This window comes from Olea europaea, chromosome 13, assembly GCF_002742605.1.
Source record: "Olea europaea var. sylvestris chromosome 13, O_europaea_v1, whole genome shotgun sequence".
NCBI lineage: Eukaryota > Viridiplantae > Streptophyta > Magnoliopsida > Lamiales > Oleaceae > Olea > Olea europaea.
The window spans coordinates 10,974,772-10,998,279 of record NC_036249.1 but is presented as its reverse complement, the minus strand read 5'-3'; the positions used below and the strand labels follow the sequence as shown (position 1 = coordinate 10,998,279).

General features: G+C 33.5%; 1 protein-coding gene and 1 long non-coding RNA gene across 3 annotated transcripts; one reads left to right on the top strand and one right to left on the bottom strand.

Annotated features, from left to right (window-relative positions):
* Positions 1-10,816: 10,816 nt before the first annotated feature.
* LOC111408215 lies at positions 10,817-17,345 on the bottom strand. The gene is made up of 2 exons (XR_002705301.1): positions 17,202-17,345; positions 10,817-11,190 (listed from the first exon to the last, which is right to left on the bottom strand). It is a non-coding gene; the product is annotated as an uncharacterized LOC111408215 (long non-coding RNA).
* A 2,494-nt stretch (positions 17,346-19,839) lies between these two features.
* On the top strand, positions 19,840-22,976 carry LOC111407572 (kinesin-like protein KIN-14P). Of its 2 annotated transcripts, none has more exons than XM_023037143.1 (7): positions 19,840-19,938; positions 21,205-21,295; positions 22,012-22,109; positions 22,299-22,382; positions 22,512-22,589; positions 22,719-22,811; positions 22,903-22,976. In XM_023037143.1, exons 2-7 carry the CDS (start codon positions 21,250-21,252, stop codon positions 22,948-22,950), a joined length of 447 nt encoding a protein of 148 aa, XP_022892911.1. In that variant the 5' UTR covers positions 19,840-19,938; positions 21,205-21,249; the 3' UTR covers positions 22,951-22,976. The 2 variants fall into 2 exon arrangements, with proteins under 2 accessions (XP_022892911.1, XP_022892910.1); XM_023037142.1 differs by having other exon boundaries at positions 21,205-21,364.
* Positions 22,977-23,508: the final 532 nt, after the last annotated feature.

Genomic DNA, 23,508 nt, shown 5'->3' with positions numbered 1-23,508 from the left:
AAAGTCTGGCCTGGGTACAACGTTAATGGAATTTTATAATGTTGTAGATAAGATAATTTAAGCATCTTTATTTGGCATTATGGATCAAGGGGCTTGTCTTATTATAATTGTATAAATAAATGGATGTCACAATCGTGGCATTAACCAAAATTATAATATGGATTATTTTTATTAATTACGACTATCATGGCAAAAAAGACAAAACTTAAATTTTAATATTGTCAACAGGAAGCCAGTCCCGTGACACGAACGAATGTCCTCTCTCTCTCTTTCACACACACAAATTGTAGAAATTAAATTATTATTATTATTATTATCATCATTTTTTTATTATTATTTTTTTAAGTTTAAAAAAATTGGGTTTCGAAAGCAGGTCTGACCTTTAATCCCTCCCTGCCTGTGTTTGTATGAACCAATGGAGTAACTCGTCATGATGATTAAAAATTTCTCATTTTCTTTATCATAACATGCCTACTCATATTTTGAGTTGTTACGAAAATTACCTAATACGTCACTAGACTTGATCAAAGGATCTATTGTCGAAATGATACTCAAGAATGTTACGGCCTAAAATTCGAGATTGGACATCCATCTCATCATAAACGTCGAATAAGAAGTTTCTAAAACCACTATATTTTGATATTCTTCCCATGAACTCTGACGCACTGTGTTAAGGATGGCAAAAATATCAAATCCTACTGCACCAAGAATTGAGACGAAATAGAAAACATGGTCTCCACTCTCGGACTCTTATTTTTTAATTTTTAAAAAAAATTAAACCTTATTTAAAAAAGAAAAATAAATAAGGTGAAAGATATAAATATTTTAATGTCTTGGCCCGCCTCTCAAAAATTTGGGGTGGAGACGGGAGGCACAACCTATGAGTCGACAATAATACAAATAACTAATTTTTTTGGCACACATGCGATTTCACCAACAAAGCCAAGCATGGACAAACACCACGAGCAATTGCTAAAGTACTCTAACATATTTCCATTTCGAATACATTTCATAAGCCAAATCTCCTGAAAAAGTTTTTGAGACTTTACCCTTATACTTCAAAATGTTAACGAATGAAAAGTTTTTGAATTAATATGAAATATCTTTTAAAATTAAATAATGAATTGCAAAATAAATTATAATTTCTTCGCAGCGTTCTGTATGTTACTTTTTTTCGAAGATAACAATTCTATATCAAACGATCTCTATTGTTTCCATGCAACAAGCCTCAAAGTGTTTTGTGATGAAAATGGTAACACCATTGCAGAAATTCCAAAGAACCAAATCATGTGATAAATTCATGATGCTTTGCTAAATACATTTCATATAGCACTAGAAAACTCTGTTTTGGACTAACATATATCCATTGTACAAGGCTAGCAATAGAAATTTACAATTTCACAACGAAGATTTCTTAATTTTCTCAAAACAATTCAAGAAAGACACAAGGGCATAACTCTTTTCTGGTTACCCTTTTGTCCACAAAATCTTTAGATCGACCGCCTCCTTTTCTCCCCAGTGACCAGATGCGGGTGGAGAGGAGGGCTGGATTGGGCTATAGTCTGCCCCCAACCCAAAAGCAAATTGGCTTCTAGAAAATGGAAAATTTAGTCTAAATTCATGGTGAAATTAAAAGGAATAAAAATTAAGTTTAGCCTAACTAACTTCACTCCCAACACAATCCCAATGTTTAATTTTTTAAGTCTAGTTTAAGACTCGACAACAATTACATATTTATTTTATTCACATTCATGATACACAAATAACTCGTTATCAAATTAGTTTATTATATAAAAATTATTTTTATTGATTAAAGTAAAGATAAATGATTTATTGTAACAATATGAGATGCCACATATTTGATTAAGCTTAAAATTAATTAAATTTTTTCTAATGTATTTTTTTTTTTCATATATTACTTATTTATACTTGTGAGTTAAGAATTCGTTTATTTTGAACATGAAATGGATGTTATTATCAAAATAAGTAATATACTTATATTTAGTTTTATTAGTTAAAAATATATTTGTTAGAAATTTGTCATGGGTGTCCAAAAATATATTTTGACCCACTTTGTCACGAGGGTCTTGAGTTTTAACCTTTTAAACTAAATCTCAGGCGGCAGCGAGCATTTTTTATTTTTTTTTTTGTGTGTGAGTTTATTGAAAAATAAATAAATAAATTTTAGCCTACCCTAGTATATCTTTTTGGCTCCGCCCCTACTAATGACAAGAAAGTCCGTGCATTGTAAATGAAATGTCAACATAAATATGAAGTATGTTTTATACATAGTATGAAAAGAGATTGGATTTCTCTACAAAAATTACTGAGGGAGGCAATGCAAAGCAGTGTTGGTTGGTTATGACCATTCATCAAATTCAGCAATGAGAAAAATTACAAACTTGCTACTTGTATAGAAAAATTCTGCCAGAATTTTACCATAAGACACTTGGCAGATTTCTGTTGGACATGTATATAAAAGAAAAAAAAAACACCAACCAGATGTTAACACAGCAACATCTGGTGAAATTCTGGCAGATCTGCTCCTGTACAAGCAGATTTACTCGAAAAATTATTAGGTTTCATTTTCAATCAATATAATTTTCTCCCACTAAATGGTTTTTAGTTAAGGTAGTTAACAATATACAGCTCGACGTCTTGTGAAATAAAATAGCAGCATTAAAACGAGCTACATATAAGATGAATACTTTCATAAATGAAGCATGAAAAAATGCACAAGTAGACTCAATACTTAGCCTTTGTTTGGCTTAGCTGAAAATCAAAATTTTAATAGATTTTGATAAAATTTATAGTTGAAAAATTATAGATCCTATAAAAAATTATAGTTGAAAATGAATTTAAAAAATAAAAAAAAAATTGAGAGAGAGAGAGTGTGTGTGTTTTTGAAAAAGGGACAAAACAAGCATATTTTGTACTGTTTGATGGGCTAACGGGGGACACTATGAGATCACTCAAAAGCGCACCATCACTCACCTAGCCCTTGTTTGGTACCTATTATATCTAAAACTCATTCTGATTTCAAAATTAATTTAATGCAAATCACGATTTTTGTCAACTTTTCAATCATATATTTCATTAATTTTTATTACAATTTATTAAAAATCTTATTCTTAAATCAACTAAATGGGAGCTTAATATTTTGCACTATTTGGGATTTTTCCTAATCAACAATTTATTATCAATTTTAATTAAAATGGTCTTTTGTTAATAGTATTTGTCTTTTCTTAATTAAAAAATTAAAAGATAATATAAATATTATTCATTGTCATGGCAGTATAATACCTAGAGCGATGTATATATTGATCTACATGACAAGTTATATTCATTCACAATTTAATTTAAACATTAATCAGAAATAACAATAAAACTAACTGAACGAAAATTTATGATCCAAAATCAAGAGAATCCCAACTACAAATTAATTAGAGACCTTATAGAATTTCAATCCAGCCCAATTCTTAATTTTCAATTTGTTGTGTCCAACCTGATGCTCCAAAGCTCCATAACCTTGAATTTCGGAGTCCCACCTTCGTTGCTTCCAGCTCCTTTAGCAACGGGCTAAAATTTTCTGAAAACAAGAGTTATTCTCCAGTCCATTTTTTTTATTTGGCCCAAATGCAATAATTTATCAAAATATTCTAGGAGGAAATTAGAGAAAATTACCTTCAAAATGTATTTCAATTTAATTTCAAAAATCAACTATTAATTATTATTTTTTTCAAAAATCAGGTAATAATATCTTTAATTTAAAAATACCCATACCAACCCAACTTTCTTTCTACATCTTTCATTTACGCAGGTCACCTCACCTCACGCCACTCCCTAACCACCCGCCCCACACGTAAATATCTCATCTATCTTTCCCTTAAACTTTCTCTCTTTTAGAACTCATTCTCTCTCTAAATAACTCTCTTTATACATCTCTCATTTTCTGCTTTTAAATACCAATATTTTCCTTGGATTGATAGGTTTTCGAGCAGCTTCTATTCTAAAAGTTGATTTTGAAATGAGACACTCAATCAAGTAGTACTTCAACATGGCAGAGAAGCTCGTTGATGTCTTTGTTTGTATAATATATGTATTTACAATGCTATTTGTTAGGAATCTCTATAGGTGTATAGGGCCGGTTCTGGGCATAGGCAAATGAGGCATATGCCTCAGGCCCAAAACCACAAAGGGCCTATTTTGGCCCAATTTTTTATTTTTAAATATTAAAAGAAGGAAAAGGAAAAGGAAAATAGTTTTTTCATTAATTGTGAGATGATTGAAATATTTATTTGTTGTTTTAATCTTAAGTTTTAAGTTAACAATATGTTGCATAATATATCGTTGAATTTTGCATTTACGTTGATTTTTGGGGGCCAAATTTTTGAACTACGCCTCGGGCCCCGACAATCACAGGACCGACCCTGTAGGTGCATATGTGCAATCCTGCTTCAAATTGATTTGTTGCGAAGAGATCAATGGTCAGCGATGGATGCCTCCTTTGATGTAAATCTAGAGCTTGTTGCAAGGAGATCAATGGAGCCATACGATTCTCACAAATCAGCTCAAGCTAAATTCACATTCTTGGTTGATTGGTTCACGGTTGCCAGAAAGAGTCTTTACTAGTGATTTTAGGTGAGGTTCGAGCGCGATTGTAGCTTCTAGTGGTTCGATTGATTAGCTTGACTCGAGCCGATTTTGGTGGTGGTCACTGTACTGGAGCTGGAGCTGGAACTTGTGGAAATTTAGGTGTTGGGTTGATTAGGATGGTAGAGGTGAGTAGGGTAGTTGTAAAGGTGAGTACATTTGTTGTGGCAAGGAAAAACTGGTGGTAAAGGTGGAGATGGCTTAGGACTGGGGGGCTCATATTTTAGTGTTAGTGGTGTTATTGGATAGGTGTTGGTGTTGGCAGTAGTGATGCGCTGGCTACGACGAGGTGAGGTGCACGACATTTGATTGGTGTCGGTGGTGGATTTGTACGGTGGTGTGAATCCGTAGTTGTGCTTATTTATACTAGGTGTAGGTGGTGGTGGTGGTGGGTGATATCGGTGGTGCTAGTGGTTAGTGTTTATTGAAGGTGTTGGTTGAAGAAATGGTGATTGTGATTGTTGCTGTAGATTTGAAGTGAATGTAGTGGTAGTGGTACATTGGAATGGTTGTGGTGTTGAGTGGTTGTGAATTGTGGTGTTAGTCTTTAATGTGTGCAGATTTGTTTATGGTGACCCTTTTGGATCAAGTATATGTTTATTGTGATCCAGTGTGACCAATTCTGTCTTCATTTTGATTGTCCGTGACCAAATTAACAGTGAGTCACAAATTAGACTGATTTGGTCACATACAATTACATTAAATACAAATTTGGTTACAATTAATCACAAATAACAAATGTTAGTGACTTGATTATATACAGTCACCAATTAGACTGGTTTGGTAACAAATGATTTAGTCATAGTTAGTCACAGCTAACACGGTTATGGTCATAAATAATAAATCTGATCACATATAACACGGTCACAAATTCATCAACTATAATGTAACACTATTGCCACCACATAGTACTCAAAACGTTGCTACCACCTCACCACTCCCACCACCACCTTTGAATAGATCAAATCTGATGCACTTTTATAACCATCAATGCACCATTATCGGCACTACGCGGATCTATTTCCTAAATATAGTGCCACCTAATCACCACCACTTGTAAAATTATTTGTCTGTAAATGTGTATAGAGAGAGAGAGAGAGAGAGAGAGAGAGAACTTCTATAGAGAGAAAATATTTTTAATTTTTGGAGTTTTTTTGCAGTGAAGTAGGATAGGGGTTGGGTTCGTCGAGGTAAGGGTTGTAGAAAGATTTGAATTTTTGGGGCGGAGTTTGGTTCGTGGGGTGGGGATTATAATATCATTATGTCAATTGATATGGTATATTAATTGATCCAGAGAGAGAAAATAAGTGATACTATATTATAATTATATATTTAATAATTTGATTTACCACTTGATTTATGGAATATTTTAAGAAGTTAGTTAGTTTCAAAATGTGATTTTTATATGCAGGAGTTATGTATTATTCTCATCCCTAGACTTATTTTTAAAGTGTACATTTCACTAGTCAGATTTTAAATTTAACTTTCATAAATCAGGTTATAATTATTTATTTAACATTTATTAAATAATATATTATTAATAATCTCTCATTAATTAAAATTATATATCTTTATATCTCTCTCTCTACAATTTCTAGTGCCTCCACTCGTAGAAACAACACCACCAGTACCGACAATGATAACAACAAGAGCAACAAGAAAGGTAAAGGGAAAGGAGGAGCCAAATAGTGAAAAGTTTAAGTATAGAGGTGTAAGGCAATGGAGCTAGAGAAAGTGGTGCTTGAGATTCATGATTCTAAAAAGAGAAGTCGAAGGTGGCTTAGAAGGTTCGCCACGACGGAAGATACAGCCAGAGCTTATGACCATGTAGCAATTATTCTAAAGATGTGGTGGTGTGCGTACGACAATATGTGCGGATCTATGTGGTGTATTGTGGTTGTATGTGTGGTGAAGGTGCTAGTGCGATTGATCTTAGAAGGGGTGCAATCGATGGTATTGATGGTTGGTGCGATTTGTGGTGGTGGTGGACGGCGTTATCGGTGTGGTGGATTTGGGATGGGGTACAGGCGACGATGCCGTTGGTGATGGCTGATGCGGTTTGTGGTGGTGGTGTATTGATGGTGGTTGTTGGTGGAGGTGGTGGTGGTGGTGCGTTTAGAGACGATGGTAATGGATTGTGGATATGAGGTGACAACATGTTTTAGGTGGTGTCGTTGGTGGTGGAATAGGTGGTATGAGGGAGGATGAAGAGTAATTTGTGATTATTTAATTGGGTAATTGTAACCTGTTAATTTGTGACTGAAAAATAAGTTGTGACGAATAATTTAATAATTTGTGGCTGAAAAATAAGTTTGTAACTATCTAATTTGATGAATTGTGATTGATAAATAATTTGTGATCAATTACTTTGGTAATTTAAGATTGATAAATAAGTTGCAACCTATAAATTTTGTGATTTTTGATCAATAAATAAGTCGTGATAAATTTATTTGATAATTTGTGACCTTGAAATCAGTTGTTATCTATAAAATTTGTGACTTGTGATCTAAAAATAAATCTTGGTCAATTAATTTGATAAATTATGAACAATATATAAGTTGTGACCTATAACATTTGAAATTTGTGATTATGGCATTCTTTGATTGTGAGTAGTACGTAAATGTGACTATAAAGTTGTATGTTATTGTAACCTTAACATATTTAATTACCTATTTAATTACGTATTTCATTAATACTGCCTTCTGATTTCTGGAAGGAATGTGAACTGATTCCTTGATTTAAGGGAGTATCTTTTTAAATATCTTTTCATTAAATCTCAAGTTTGTCAAAGTTTAAATTATACCTTTAAATTTAGGTAGTTATGTATTTTTTCATATTCTAGCCCACGTGTAGAATTCAGCCCAACAAGGTGACCGACCCAAATTGGAAAGATCATTCTAGAACATAGCCACCAGACCTTGTTGCCTTCGTCAAGTAGAGAGAGAGTAATCGACCGAAATCACAACCGCCCGTTGGGTACTTACGATTACATCTCCGTACAACATAGTGCCCAAAGCATTGCCATGATTTACTGGTTGTGGTGGTGTCACCTATGGCCTTCATTTCTCACCGTACAGCTGCGGTATGTGGTCTCGTCGCCACTAGGTTCCAAGTACAGAGACAATGTCCGAATGTGTTGAGACCATGCGTTGAACACAGAGGCAGCACCCACGTGCCGATTAAAATTCAAAATCCAAAAATAATTGCAACTTGGTCCCTCACCTTTTGAGCATGATGAAATTCGATCCTAATTATAAATTTTTAGCATAAAATAATTGAAAGATAATTCATGACTCTATTGCAATAAATAATTGAAATAAATGAAAAAATTATGAGTCATAATTCACCCCCATTTATCACAATACTCAATGAAACATTAATATATGTTCACCATTGAAACATTTAAATTCAGTCCAATAACAAATTAAATGATATAATCACACTACCTCCCTTAACTTAAAAAATGGTGAACCCCAACCTTGAGAGCCCCCACCGCCCCGTCCCTAGAGCTTTGTGAGGGAGGTAAATCACGGGATGTGCCCTAACAGGCCAGGAACAAGAACTGTTTGTACACTGTGCCTACAAGGAGTCCAATTTCATGTCTCAGGAATCGAACCCTCACACTGCGGTTGACAGCAAGACGTGAAATCTTTCTCCAGCAAATGCTACGTGGGAAGAGGTGGAATCTTTTAAGGCTCTATTTCCTTATTTCATCCTTGAGGACAAGGATGGTTTTATAGAGGATGGAGTTGATAAAAGCAAAATTGGCAAGACAACACACGTTCATAGGAATTACAACGTAGAGGTATGGCAAGGTAGCAAGTATACAGGGATTGCAAGGTGGAGATGGACTGCAATCATGGTTTCCAGTCAAGGCTTATCAAATAAAGATTTAAATAACAATGGAAGAACTTATTTCACATTTGTTAGTATCATCCTTTTATGGAAAGGTAACAAGCCTATTCACTTCGGCGTCCAATGCATCTACATTTCTCTGGAGAATTTTTCGTGTAGAAATCAAGGGAGCAAACACAAGATAATACGTCAATCCAAACAAAAAATGCGTGTGAATATTTCTTTCTGTATGTAATACTTGTCGTGAATAGTAGGTTAGACCTATGAAACCAACACTATAGATCGCAATGTTTCATTTGATGGCTAGGTTTCTAGATTATCTCTATATGTTACAAGAACGTATCATCTAGCCACCACATCAGAAACTATCATCCAAATATCATACGAATTATACTCCTGACCATCCTTAACATTTTGAGTCAAATATTCATTTCCTTGATCTACGTAGAGATCATCAGGAAGATTGGAAAGATCATTTAAACCAAGTAGAACTGCAACTGAAACATTCCCTACATTAGTTGAAAAAATTGATTTTAGCTAAGGGCTTGTTTATCCTATACTACAATTATGAATTTTATCTTACATTGGAAAATAAAATTCAGTGGCATTACTTTCTTAATTAAATACGAATTGAATACCTACTGCATTGTTGGCTGTATTGTTGAGACTATTGATCACTAGTTCTGTGTTCATATCGTGACTGACAAGTGTTTGGCATACAAACTATTCACCGAATCTACCTAATGTAGTTCCCATTACCCTATTGATTCTATCATGTAATTCTTCTTCAATGTCCATTTTTCTTGGGATTTGGAATTTCTTGAAAAAAATTTCAAAAGAATATAAACTTCTTGGAGAATATACTTTTTTGTATGAATTGTGTAAGTTTAACAATAAATAGTGAAATTGTTAGTTATCAAAAGTTAGTTATTCGAAAGCTCTTAAATTAGTTATTAAAAATTATGCAACACTCCATAAAAGTGCAGCTTTTTCTTTGTTAAGATATGGAGTTCTTACCATGTTTTTTCAAAAATAATCATGATTTAATTTAATCGTTACAATATTTAATGTGTATATGTCCATTACATTCAAAGAACCCCCATATACGGATCTTCTACTGTCGTATCCAATTCAGCAATTACATTGTCACCTTTTACAATATTCTCTTCCTCTTCCACTAGACATCCACCAAAAAAAAAATGGAAAAGATATTTCCTCGTCAGTAGTATAGATAGAAATTTTAACAAAAGGAAAAAAGTGAGATTTCTTGCACAACCCAGAGCGAAGAAACAAAACAACCAAATAGAATTACAAATTTTCTAAATGAACAACTTATATGATTTCTTTCACTCTATAAAATTGCAACAACCAAAGGTAACTACATTTATGTGTCCATGATTGCAAATGTTGGTCCAAGTGTTTTAACAAATGACCATAAGCTGAGTACAATGGGAATCATTGCAAATAATATAAGGGTAAGAGAATACTGATTAACATCCTTCCACCATCTAGATATGCTTGGCTAGAAACAGAGATAGATGAATGAAGCTCCTAGTAGATTTAAATCCCCATGAGAGTTTACCATTGCTTAAGAAAAAAAGGTGCTTGTAAGCTTTTTAGTTTATAAGTCTTCTTAAAGTTTATTTGACAAAGTAGAAGTACTTAAGTTGCTCAAAAAAGAAAACGAATTAAATAAAAAAGAAGAGAGCACATAACATTTTTGTAATTCATCGAAGCAATACGCTTACTCTTTGAGCTTACAATGTTTAAACTCTCGAGTGTTTATAGGAAATACAAGCGAACCTCAGAGCGCTAATCAGTAGTGATAGCAAAGTATAGATACTCGATAAATAAATTGTGTCACCACCAGTACCAACTACACATGGTGCATCTCTCTAAAAAGATTTAATTATCTCCAGTTATGTTTGGATATTTTACCATGACAACGGAAGTCTTCACTTCTCTATTTTAGGCATTTGCACAATAGGACTATGGCATGGAAACTAATTGCACTAGAAAACTTTTAATGGACTTGATAGCTACACAATAAATATTATCATGCACACAACTTCAAGTTAACTATCTCTGAATGTTCTACAAAAAAACAACCATTATAAAATTTTAACTAAAACAGAATCATTCACTTTTAGGTGGATTGAAATGAAAAATAACAAATGAATGGTGATGAATGTCAAAGGGAAGAGCTAACAATTTAATTGTAATTTTTAATATGATCTTTTGTCAAAGTTTAATAGAGGTATGATGTATAGGCCTCCCATATTATGACAATTTGTAGGTTTTGAAAAAATATTTCTAAAAGAGCATCTTCAGTTAAAGTATATTGCACAATTGTGAACGTATAGTACACACCTTACCCTTCAAACATTTAATTAAGTCTATTGAAGGTAATATATTAGTTAATGTGTGTGTGTGTGTATTATATATATGAATGGTCATGAAGTATATTTTGCAAACTAATTACTGCAGGGGCATGTAGAAGTATTGGATGATCATCGACTCAATGCTCATATATGCATCTGGTCAATCACCTGATGATGATTTGAAGAAGAAAAGCCTTTCAACCGATTGGAGACTCTGGCTCCAATCTACTGTCCTCACCATTACTTGAAAGTGCATTCACTATTTCAGTATTCTCTTCTCTTGATTTCGAACTTCTCATACCTATAATTAAATGACATAAACCATCCCAACAAAGTCAGTTGAGATGTAGATTGCTTTCGAGCCTAACTATGCTATTGATTTATACAAAATGAAAATAAAACTCCAAAATACATAGAAATATAAAATGAATTGAAATGGTCACAAAAAGAAAAGTGTAATCTTGGGGTGTGATGGAATTGAAATGGTCACAGAAAGAGATACTCTCCCGGTATATAATGCTACAATAAAACACAATCAAAATCTTTCAGAATTGATAGCAAAATAAGTAAAAAGTTATAATCGAGCCCTATACACAAGTAGAAAAAATTCACCATCCAACAAAACATAGCAAACCTACACTGAGGTTGCAAACTTCCAGTAGATAATGGTCTCTAGTCCTTTAGTAAGATTCAAACATTTAAATCCTAAATCTTTGTTATACACTGCAAAAAATTGAAAACAAACAGACACTAATTTTTTTAAACAAATTGAATTAGTCTACATGAGATTATAAGTTAATAATTATGAGGAAATCTCAAAAAAATGATCTTCTAAATATATTCCGGTAAGCTTAAGTCCTAAAAAATGGCTATAAATTTTTTTAAACTAATAACAATATGAAGTTCATTTCAATGCGAGATATAAATTTTTTCAAAAAAAATAAAAATCAAGGTAAAGCATTTTATGTATATCTTAATTACACTTCTCTATCTAGAACCCCGGGTAGCCAAGTCCTCCAATCAACAGCATTAGGTATGTGATCGCGAAGTTATTCAATTTATCTAGAAAAATGTGATATGTAGGTCTGAAGTTCCAAAAGAAATAGTCACTAATAATGGGTCACAATTCATGAGCGCCGGGTTTCAAAATTTTTGTAAAGAGTGAAACATCAACTGAACTTCTCCAATCCACAGTATTCCCAAGCCAAAGGTCAAGTCGAATCCTCCAACAAGACTATCATGAGGACATTAAAGAAAAGACTATCTAATGCTAAAGGGAAGTGGCTAGACAAGCTACTTGGAGTCCTTTGGTCCTATCCCACCACCATTCGAGCACAAATCGATGAAATCCTCTTCTCTAATGAGCTTATGGCATGGAAGCAAACCTATAGAAATAGGCATTCCAACCTTTTCGGTATAAATGGACAACCGACGAGTAGAATCAAGTCGAATTGTGTTATGTGTTAAATCCAGTGGAAGAACGAAAAGAAAGAGTATATATCCATACAGTCGTATATTAACAAAAAATTACCCATTACTTCAACTGACAAGTAATAACCAAAACCTTAAAAGAAGGCGAGTGGGTGCTATGAAGAGTGTTCCAGAGCACCAAAGAAGCTGGTGTAGGAAAGCTTGTAGTAAATTGGGAATGACCATACCTAATCACAAAGGTCATCAGACAAAGAACCTACAAGACCAAACGGTAGAGATATCAACAACAGTCGAAACGACTTCCATCTTCGCAAATATTATTTCTAAGTATTCTAAACTCTTTCCATTTCTTACATTTTCATTCAAAATTTGTACTGACTTAGCCATCGGAGAGCTGATGGCACAAATGGCATCGGTGGTCCTAACCTCTCTCTGCGTTTAGAAGAATAGATGAAAAAGTTTCGGGTGAAACTAGGCATGTCACCCACCATCACGGGATATCATCACTATTTCCTCATTTATTTATTTAATTTTCCTTTTTAAAATTTTCGCCACTGTCAGGATCAACATTAACTTAAGCATCGGAGAGCCAATGATAGAATGCCATCGACCTAACTTATCTTTGTTCTCAGGAGATTCACCAAGTGTGAAAAATGTATCACTTATCAAAGATCAAGATGTTCTTCATCTGCGGCGATTTGGAAAACCTTAACTTGGGAGGACGAAGATCCCATGTAGATGTCAAAAATTATTTGGAATCTAGACGATGACCAATAAAAATGACCACGCCAATTCCATAAACCATCTGGATAGAGAAGTCGTCTGGATAAGGATGGCACTATTGTCGCCATCAAACCAATACAAATGAAGACTCTGCTGCCTTCAAGCCAACCAACAATATTACTATCCAAATCAAATGGATCAGACCGATCGAATCCTTTGTAAAAATGTGTTTTCGAGTCTATTCTATCTTTAAAATTGGGAAGTTCGATTTCTGTTCTAATATTATGATCATAAATTTGTGCACGATTTTATTGTACTTTGAATAAAATTCTATATTCAATATTTCAGTGAGTTCTTTGGTAATCTAGCAACATTATATAACTTATAAATACATAAGTTCGAATATGCTCGTAAAGATATTGATACATAATTCCGAAAGAAAATATTAGTCGAAAAGCACACTTGGAAAAAAAATGTGCTAACAAATAGATCTGAACCTACCCATCATCAACATTCCCAACTCTCTCGCCGAACATAGCCCCAACTTCAAGCTGCTCTTCTATCATATTCGGCATACCAAGCATTTGGCACAATTCAAATCGACAATTACTTTGTCTACGTCCCAACGGACATGTTTAGCATTTTTAAAATCATTCATAAGAAAGGCTATAGTGGCTATCTCAACTTTCAATTGGCAGTTTTTCAAAAAAGCAACCTGAGCCCTCGAAGATTTTTTCAAGTTCATAAGCTCCTACTCCAACGCAAGTTTCTTACAAACCATCCGGCTAGCTCATTTAGTGCATTTCTAGTAGTCAAGTCAGCAATTTTCTTCCCCGTCCTTAAACTTTTGACTTCTGCACGTAATGAAGCATTTGCATCCCTTATCTAATAGCTTTGATTTTTGAAAAATTAGCTCATTACAGTCCCTGGAGTCAATAGAATAAGTTCGCGTCTGCTAATTGGGTTATCCATAATTAAGTATACAAAAATATAATACCTGAAAATTTTGAGTGATCATGTTCGCGACTGCGTTTATTGGACTAAGTTGCTTGTAATGTGTCTGATCTTCAAAAAATAAAAAAAAACCTTCGACAAGTGCCACCACCCTCGAGTTAGAAAAGGCAGATGAACCGGGAGGAAAGCTAAGCACGATCAAATCATCATATGCCAACAATGGCCCTGGATGATCACTTTTTCGAATCGACAGTAAAGGAGCATCAGGCAACTCAGTTTAGCTCGAAAAATCATCAGACGGGATAGGAATGTTAGCTAGTGTTGTATGAGGAGAAATTTTCATAGACCTCTCTTTCGCATTTCTCAACTCCTAAGCATCGAGCAAAGATCCTATCACTCTTAACATGATTCAATTTGCAATCTCACGATCAGTTGAGTTAAGCAGACTGCTCAAAGGAAGGTTACTACCAAGAATTTCCATACCTCTCTTTGCCATTATAGTAGGGATTATGTCTTGAAAAATCAGAAGGATTACCTCTTGATTCTGCTGAAGTATGTTCCCACAAGCTACTGAAATAAAGGACCTTTGAAGATAGAAAGAACTATCAATCTCTCTGATTCTTCGGTATCGCTAAGATTTTAGAAATGTGCTCTTTTACGAACAAGCCTTCGATGGGTAGCGTATTGATGCAAAGACTTGCAAGAAAATGAAATAGGAACCTCGAATTAGGAAAGTACATTGAGAGTAAACGATTTGCAAAACTCACCACGTGACCACGCTGAAGAGAAATCGTAATTCTCCAACCGAACCAAATCGCTTGACGCGAGAAAATAAGACCCTTTCCAACCTTTATCCCATAAGAAAGACTAACTATCAATCGATCGATAGCTTTCCTTGCATTTAAGGAAAATTGGCCTTTTCACCATCGTGTTCCCCTATGAAGTAACCATGCAGTAGTTCCGACATGCCAAACGAGATATCGTGCCGCTCAATCATCGGAGAGCCAAGAGCAATCGCCAAGAGTTAAGCATGAGTTGGCTATGTGCAATCTCTAAATACTCCAACACCATCCTAACCACATGAGAAATTGGAAATCGAAAGCCATCTTCAAATGGCAACTCATAGAAAAACATCTAACATGGGACATCCAATGAAACTCTTTCGTGTGACTGTAGCAAACAAAGTTTCACCGATGCTAAAACACTATAGGCATCCTGAATTCTAATCAAGTCATTCTCCATCAGCTTGCTCAGTACATTCTTTGTAAACATTATATCACTATTGTTTGAACAATTTCTTTCACATAGACTGTGTCTATCACCATCAAGGTTTGGATCGATTAAATTGCTATAAATACCGACGCTCTGTAGATCAATCTCATAAGATGAACGCACTCCTAGACCGCCAATGAACCCCACTAATATAGGCCCATCCAGACGATCCGGACTCATATAATTATCTAGCCACGAGTTTTCGTCCAGATTGTTAGACCTAGTTGAACCTTGGGGAGGCCAAGGTTCGACCAGAATTTTGTGCAAAACATCACAAACCTCACTCCAATCCATTGTTCATAAAAAAAACTATGCAATTGCAATTCTACTTTATGACGGATCAAACTCTAGAAACAATAAATCAAAATCAATGCAACCACCGAAAAACTAGAAAAAGTGTTTGAAGAACACTTAAGAACATTTAAAAACAAGGCAAGAATTTGAAGAACATAAGAGAGAAACTCATCAAAATCTCTAACACTTAATGAAGTCTACCAAGTCACTAGAAAAATGAAAGATATGATGCTTTAAATTGTAGAAATTGACACGCTAAACAAGATAGAAAATTGAATTCATAAATTTGTGCAAAATCATCCAACCAAATGCGTATGCTCAACCATCCGATTGAAAATGCTCCTACTAGTGCGCCAAGCAATGTATGCCACGTGGTCAAGACGGATCAACAATCTTTCCTTTCGAATGGATACATTTATTGGTCTGATAATGAACCAAGCGATGCATATCCTGGTTAAGACGGATCAACAATCTTTCATTTCAAATGAATACATTTATCTGTCGAACTAGTGCACTAAACAATGCATGCCGCACGATCTAGAGGGATCAACAATCTTTCATTTTCAATTGATACACTTATCAATCGAACTAGTAAATCAAGCGATGCATATTACACAGTCTAGACGGACCAGTGATTTTTCTATTAGGATGGACATTTCCAATCGGATTACTGCGCCAAAAAATAGGGGTCAACACTCGGCAATTGTCGAGTGGTAATTAAGTTGCTTGCATGGCACTTACAAAAGGTGACATGTATGCCACCTTTGTTGAGCTTAGCACAGGGCAACACATTAATGCCGCACGGCTTCAAAAATTAATAACAAAATAAAGATATAGATATATAAATATATATAGTTGTTCACTAAAATACTACCGCAAGTGCACGGGTCGCGTTCAAGTAATAAAGTGGACCTTTTAAGTCCGAATTGTCGATCCCTCGAGGAATGTTTACTGTAAATTACACAACTTTAATCAATTTAATTCTAACAATGAAAATAAACAAACACACAATAAAGAGTTGATTTTAGAAAATAAGGAAAAACATGTTAACTAAGAAAATAATAAAGTCTTGAAAATTTTGGACGAAAAGTGGTTGGGATTCATGGTTTCATTTAACCGTCGCCTAATCAATTTCTCCACATGCCAATTAACACGCTACTCATTTACGATGTTAGACCCGATCTTCCAATTTTAGCTAATTACCTCTCTCGAGTGAAATTAACCCTAATTGATTGGTTTAACCTACTATATTTTTATATCGATTACAACCAAACAACCGCATTAAATTATTGTGAAAATAGCTCATTGGATCACCTAGAGCTAAAGGTATATCTCTATCCACTACGCAAACCTAGGGTTCCTACCATTTGGTCTAAAATGCACAATCTTTTCTCTAACAATGTACACTTCACGAAACACATTCATTCATTAGCCACATAAATAAAAATGCAATAAATACAATAATAGAAACACATGAAATAAGTAACTTAACATTAAAGCGCAAATATTGAAAATCAATTAAAACTAGGTTAAACTAACACCATAAATCCCAACTCAATTAACTAGTCCATTTTATATATATGATGAAAAATGAGCTATGGCAAAATAATGGAGAAAATACAAGTTTATAGATCAAACCCTTTTTTGTGGCTTGAACTTGATTTCTCCACCTTAGTATTCTCCTTTGTTGTGCTCATTCATTTAATCCCCAAAATGCCAAGTAAAATGAAAATAAAAAGAAAAGAAAATGAAAGAAAATGAAAATGAAATCGGCGTGAAGAAAACGTCCCAGGCAGAAGACAGAACTGAAGAACTCTAGAATGAAAACTCAGCTGCTGGTTTTTATATTAAAACCTAGGAAAATTGCAGCCTTGGTCCCTGAAGTTTCAAAAGTATGGAAAAAGGTCCCTGGTTCTTTTTTTTTTTTTTTTATAATAAAACTGGCGCCAAGGTGCCAGTACAGTGGTGCTTGGCGCCTGGGTTTCTGTCCAAAAGGTCAAGAAATGGGTTTTTGGCGAATTTGTAGCTAAGTCCCTCAATAAATTGCACGTCAAGTCCCTCAACTTTGATTTTGTACAATTTGGTCCTTGGATTTTGACTTTCATTTTGATTATGCCCTCCATAAATTGTAAGCTCAAGTCCTTCATCTTTTGACACATGCATTTTGGTCCCCAACTTCACAAATTTGCACACTTTTAATCCATTTTTCCTCCTTTTGCTTTGTTCTCTTTACTTGATTGATTTTTAGCCGACAAAAGCAAATATTACATAATTGTGAGTAGAATTTCATTCATATAATCAATAATTATATCAAATTAAGTGCCCAATAAGTGTGCAAAAACACACTTATCAATAGTGACATACAAAATTAAAAAATATATACATACAAAGATAAGGTAAAATTACACAACTTGAGAGGTTGTGCGATAATTTTTTGAAGATGCATCACGTGGCCTTCGAGCCATTTGGCATCTTTCAAGTCATATGAAACCAAAATCTAATTGACTTACAAGCTAAAAATCGTACGTTTCAACTAGCAGTATGTTATTTTCCCAAGTGCTACATTGCTTCCAATCATACAATAATTCCTATAAAATAGTATGGCTTAAGAAGTGAGTAGTAATCTCCATGACGTTTTTAATGATCGGATGACTTTCACACACCATCATAACAAATTCTATTACCACCAGAATTGTATGATCAAATGATCCGTCCTATGATCAAAACCCGCTCTCAATAAAAAATCTGATCAGCTCTGAGCCCGAATTACTTCTGTCTACATATAAAAGAGTGGGGGACAAATTTAGTGGTAAAAATTAATCCACTAGCCCAAGCCGCCCAAGCCATAAAATAAGGTCTACAGACCCACAATCGATCTGAATGAACGGTCCAAAGACCCACAATCCAATTTAAAACTTCTAATAATATATTCTCAAGATAAATCACGCTATGATTTGACCAGATCAAGTTGAAGTTATTCATAAACAACTTGTATATCTCAACGGAATAAATTTGATCGGATTTAGCTCCAACCAACTACAAAATCTCGAAAAGTCCTCGTCAATTCCACCTAAACGGTTGTCTCACTCCTATAAGTCAAGCATTCAAGTGTCTCAATCTACTCTACTCTAAATTATTTCTACTTCTTTTTTCATCTAGTATTCATATAATTTTCAACGAGCTTTACTGATTTGACCATGGGAGGGTCTTCGGCCTACATCACACCGGTGCTGTCTTAAGGTATTTTACGGTCATTCTTCTTTGTTCTATTTTTCTTGAGTTCTGTAGGATTATTGGTGGCTCTATTGATTTGATTTTCTCAGTTGTAGAATCTACAGTCTATAAAGATGATTAAACAAAATAAATTATCAAATAAACAAGTCAAATTAATTTTATATTAAGATTTTGACATACAAGGTTAAAAGAAGGAATTTAGCCATAAAAAATAGTTTTTATTTTATTTTATTTTTTTAGAGAACACTTGGTTAAAAAAGTAAGGAAAAATTTTCGCTTTACGTATAAAATATTTTATTATGGGAATCTATGGTTGAAATGGGTTTTAGAAAAACAAAAATTTGAAATTTGGTAGACAAACAAGAGATTATTTTTCATACCTATTTCTTTTTTTTTCTTTTTTAAATCAAATGATACAATGAGTAACCAATAATTTCCATCTTTTCCTAAGTAACCCTTAATCTCAAAAATAAAACAATGTCCGGTCCATATTTTCTCATTCAAAAAATATAAAAATGTGGTTGTTCGCTGAAAAATCGAATATTAATGAAACTGAGATATCAAAATTTATTGATGAAGATATATTATGCTAAAATTTCTGCAAAAGAACAAATATCTGAAGATAACATATTTGTTTTCCGGGCTAAGCTTGATAAAGCTCACTTATAGGTAAATAATTAAGTTTTAAAATAAAATTTTTATTAATTAAGCCTCTATTTCACGTTTATTTTTTAAAATTTATCGTTAATTACATATTTTATAGAATTCACAACTTTTATTAATTTTTTAATTACATATTTTATCCATTTTCATTAAAATTTATTAAATATTTAATTTTATTCAAAACAAACAGGGGCTAAATTTTGAAATAGTAAGATAAGCAATAAGTAATATATTTTTTTTTGGGAAGTAAAAAAATCAATTTACTGCCATGGCGTTACTCATTAAAACGAATAGTACAAGGCGGGAACGTGATACCAAAGCGTAGTGGGGCTCACCATCACACTTTTTAAATACGCAGAAATCCAAAATCCATAAAATAAAAATTAAAAAGAAAGAGAGAAAAGTTCCACAATTTTCAGTTTGCTCGAAGCCTGTCTGTTTCAAGCATCATTGCAATATCGCTTTGCTTCCATAAGAGGTAAATGAAATAAATCTCGATCTGTAATGAATTAGGAGCTTCTCATCTATATGATCCATTGTTTTTTATTTATTTATCTGGTTTTTTAAGGATTATCTAGATTTCTCCGCCTTCAGGTACTTTTTTCCCCAATTTTTGCCGACTGTTGTTTCGTTTTTATGCGAATCTGTTTAACAAGTGTTTAATTTGTGTCAAGATTGGTTTTTGTTAACCTTAGCGATCAAATTTTTGAATATTTGCACGCTTTCCCCAAATTTGGTTGATTTTTATGTTGTTTTTTAGAGTGAATATGCTTATATTTTGATGTGAAATAGTATCAAGATTAATTTTTGTGAACCTTAACGATGAAATTGTGGAATTTTTGTGCAATGTTGGCTTTCATTTGTCTACTTTAATGTTGCCAAATCTTTAAATTAGCCCTGCTTTTCAAATTATTTATCTGTTTAAAATTTAAGTGCAATATTGGAAATTCAACTAGAAATGTTAAATCAGTTTGTGCTTTAAAATGCTACCACTTTTGTACTTTTTTTAGAGGGCAGAAGGGCAAACTTTCTTCTTCTTGGCAATAGCAATATATAGTGACTCTTATTTAAAAAAAAAAAAAAAAAAAAAAAAAAACCTAAAAATTAATTGGTTTTATTAAAAAAGAAAGAGTATAAAACTAAAGATATATTACCCTGTTTGAGCTTTATTCTCTAAAAACTCAATTTTTTCAAACTCATTTCTAACCACGTATTCTCATAATAAAATTATTTCACACATATACCCAAAAAAAATTCACTTTTTAACCCCACATTCTCTAAAGAAATAACTATTATGAATTTCAATTTCCCAAAAAATGGGGCTGAAACAAAGCCTATATAAATGTAGAATTTTAAAAGAATCACGTGTCGGTGTATCCGTGCAAAGCAAGGTTTATGAAATGCATATCATAAGCAAGAAAATTTGTGGTTTAATCGCAAGTCATTTTCATTGTACTATGGGGATATATGATATTATTTTTCTTTCTATGATTTGAGCATTTCTAAAGTGACATATGGAATAAATGGGTTTAATTCCTTATACCTTGGGTAGCATTTTAATTCATAACTAGAGCAATTTATATTGAACATTAGATATATTAAAATATTTTCATATCCTTTTTGAGATAAGTATTTGTCTAATATTACATGACTTGATCATTGCAGTTTCTTGTGTTTGTTTTCTTTTTCTGCAGTCTAATAACTATTTGACTAATAGATTTTGCTGGATTTTTTGAAACTTCAGCATTGTGTACAGTATTTGTCTCGGAGTGCATCTATCAAGTTTATCATGAATATGCAGTCAGAAGCACATGCAACTAAAAAGGGGGAACCAGGTAGCCTAGATGTAATTCACAACAGCAACGTATCTAATAGCATAGAGAGCTTCAAAAGCGGGACCAGTGGTAGACAACAGTCCTTTTTGTTAAAGCTCTTTTATTTAATTGGTCAATTTTTTTTACATGTTAGATGAACAATAGCTGCTGTGTCATGACTTCCTAAAAAATCAAGTCGCCAAAATCTAAGTAGAAGTGTTGACACCTTGAGTTTGCTAAAAAGTAGTATGGAATTTCTCTTGTAACAACAGGTTTGAAGTTGAATTGAATTACAAGTCAAACTGTGATATCTGATAATTTGTATTCAGTATCACTAAAATCCCAACATCTGAATCTGACATAAAATATCTGAAGTTGTAAATGTAATGTAGCAGAATTGGAGTATTATTCATCGAGCTTTCTGTGTAATGAGAAATGCCATGTGGTGTCTCAATTCTTTTCACCCCTCTCGTTTGGAGGGAACTTACAGAGAACATAATTTTCTTCAAGACTGTAGTATTTTACATCTTTTAACATGGCTTCATCCTTGCAATACCCATTTGAGAAGTATTTTCATCCTACTCTAATTTTAAAAAATATGTGAAGATATGAGTATGCATTGTCGTTATTTGATTCATATCTGTTGTCTAGGTTTCTCGGTTCTAACTTCTCATCCTTATAAGCTCTTTTGATATATTTTCTACCTATTGAAAACTATTCCATCAATCATCATGCAGGCAGTAATTTTTCTGATGTGTTCCAATCAAAGCATGGGTATCATGGGGATTTTCTGGCGTCTAAGATTTCAGAACTAATGAAATTGGAAAGTTTAGAGGTAATATGTTAGTGTTTCGGATAACATCTTGTTATTGCATTGTAAGCCTTAATTTATAGACTAGTCTGACTACCATTGAACTGGAAAATAGGAACTTGGTTCTGTAATAAATTGCATATTCTCTCATCGATAGTTTGATGTCTTCTTGCTTGTATAGCTACTCTTTATGTGGCAAATCTTTATGTGCAGAGTGCGACTTCTCGGTCACTTTTCAGTGCTGTGACCAGTATTCTGGAGGAAAGCATTGAGAAAAAGAACGAGAGTATACCTCAGGTATGGCAGAATGATATAACATTGTCAAATGTCATCATGCTGATAAAATTTTATATTACTATTTCCTCCCTTAACCCCTTTCTGAGCTTTATTTGCAATTTTGTTGGTGGCATATTTCTTTTTGCTCAGCGTGTGGCATCTGTAGTGAAATTAATTGTACAAGAAATTGAGCAAAGGGTATATAAACAAGCAGAAAATATGAGAAAGGTAAATGCTCAAAAGATTATCAGCTCTAGGATATGATTTTTCTATTCTCAAAGTGACTTATGAGATCATCCTCTCACTCCAAAAAAATGATATGCTTGACGATCTGTTTGCATTATTATATGAGTGCAGCAAAAAAATCTGTACAAGTCTCGTGAAGATAGGTACCAATTGAAAATTAGAGCACTTGAAACTCTTGCAACTGGAACAATTGAAGAAAATGAGGTACTATGACTGGTAGTTATGGATGTGGAATTAGGATGGTGGTTCTCTTTGCCCTTCATTCATTTCATCTTGTTTATTCACATTTTTGCAGATTGCCATGAAGCAATTACAACAGATAAAGGTGTGTGTCTGTATATGAACATAGTTTCTGCTCTCATGACTCTGGAAAATGATTTATCTTGGGTTGATTTGAGTTTATTATTCATCAAGTTCAGGGAATCTGGAAGTTCGTATATTTGGTTTCAAATCATGTCAGCTGTTTAATGCTAGTGACTTTCTGTACTTGATTTATTGGGGCTTATTGCAGTATTTCCCCTTACAAATCTTTGTTTTTTTCCTTTAGATTACTTCTCATTTTGAGTTGGCATTACTAAAAATGACATTCATAAATACAAATGCTTGTATTTATATTCTCTCAATCATTGAGTGAGTACTGGCACGTGTATATCATGATATCAGCTTCTGAGCAATTATGTAACACTTTGTAGACAGTGACTTTCTGTACTTGATTTATTGGGGCTTATTGCAGTATTTCCCCTTACAAATCTTTGTTTTTTTCCTTTAGATTACTTCTCATTTTGAGTTGGCATTACTAAAAATGACATTCATAAATACAAATGCTTGTATTTATATTCTCTCAATCATTGAGTGAGTACTGGCACGTGTATATCATGATATCAGCTTCTGAGCAATTATG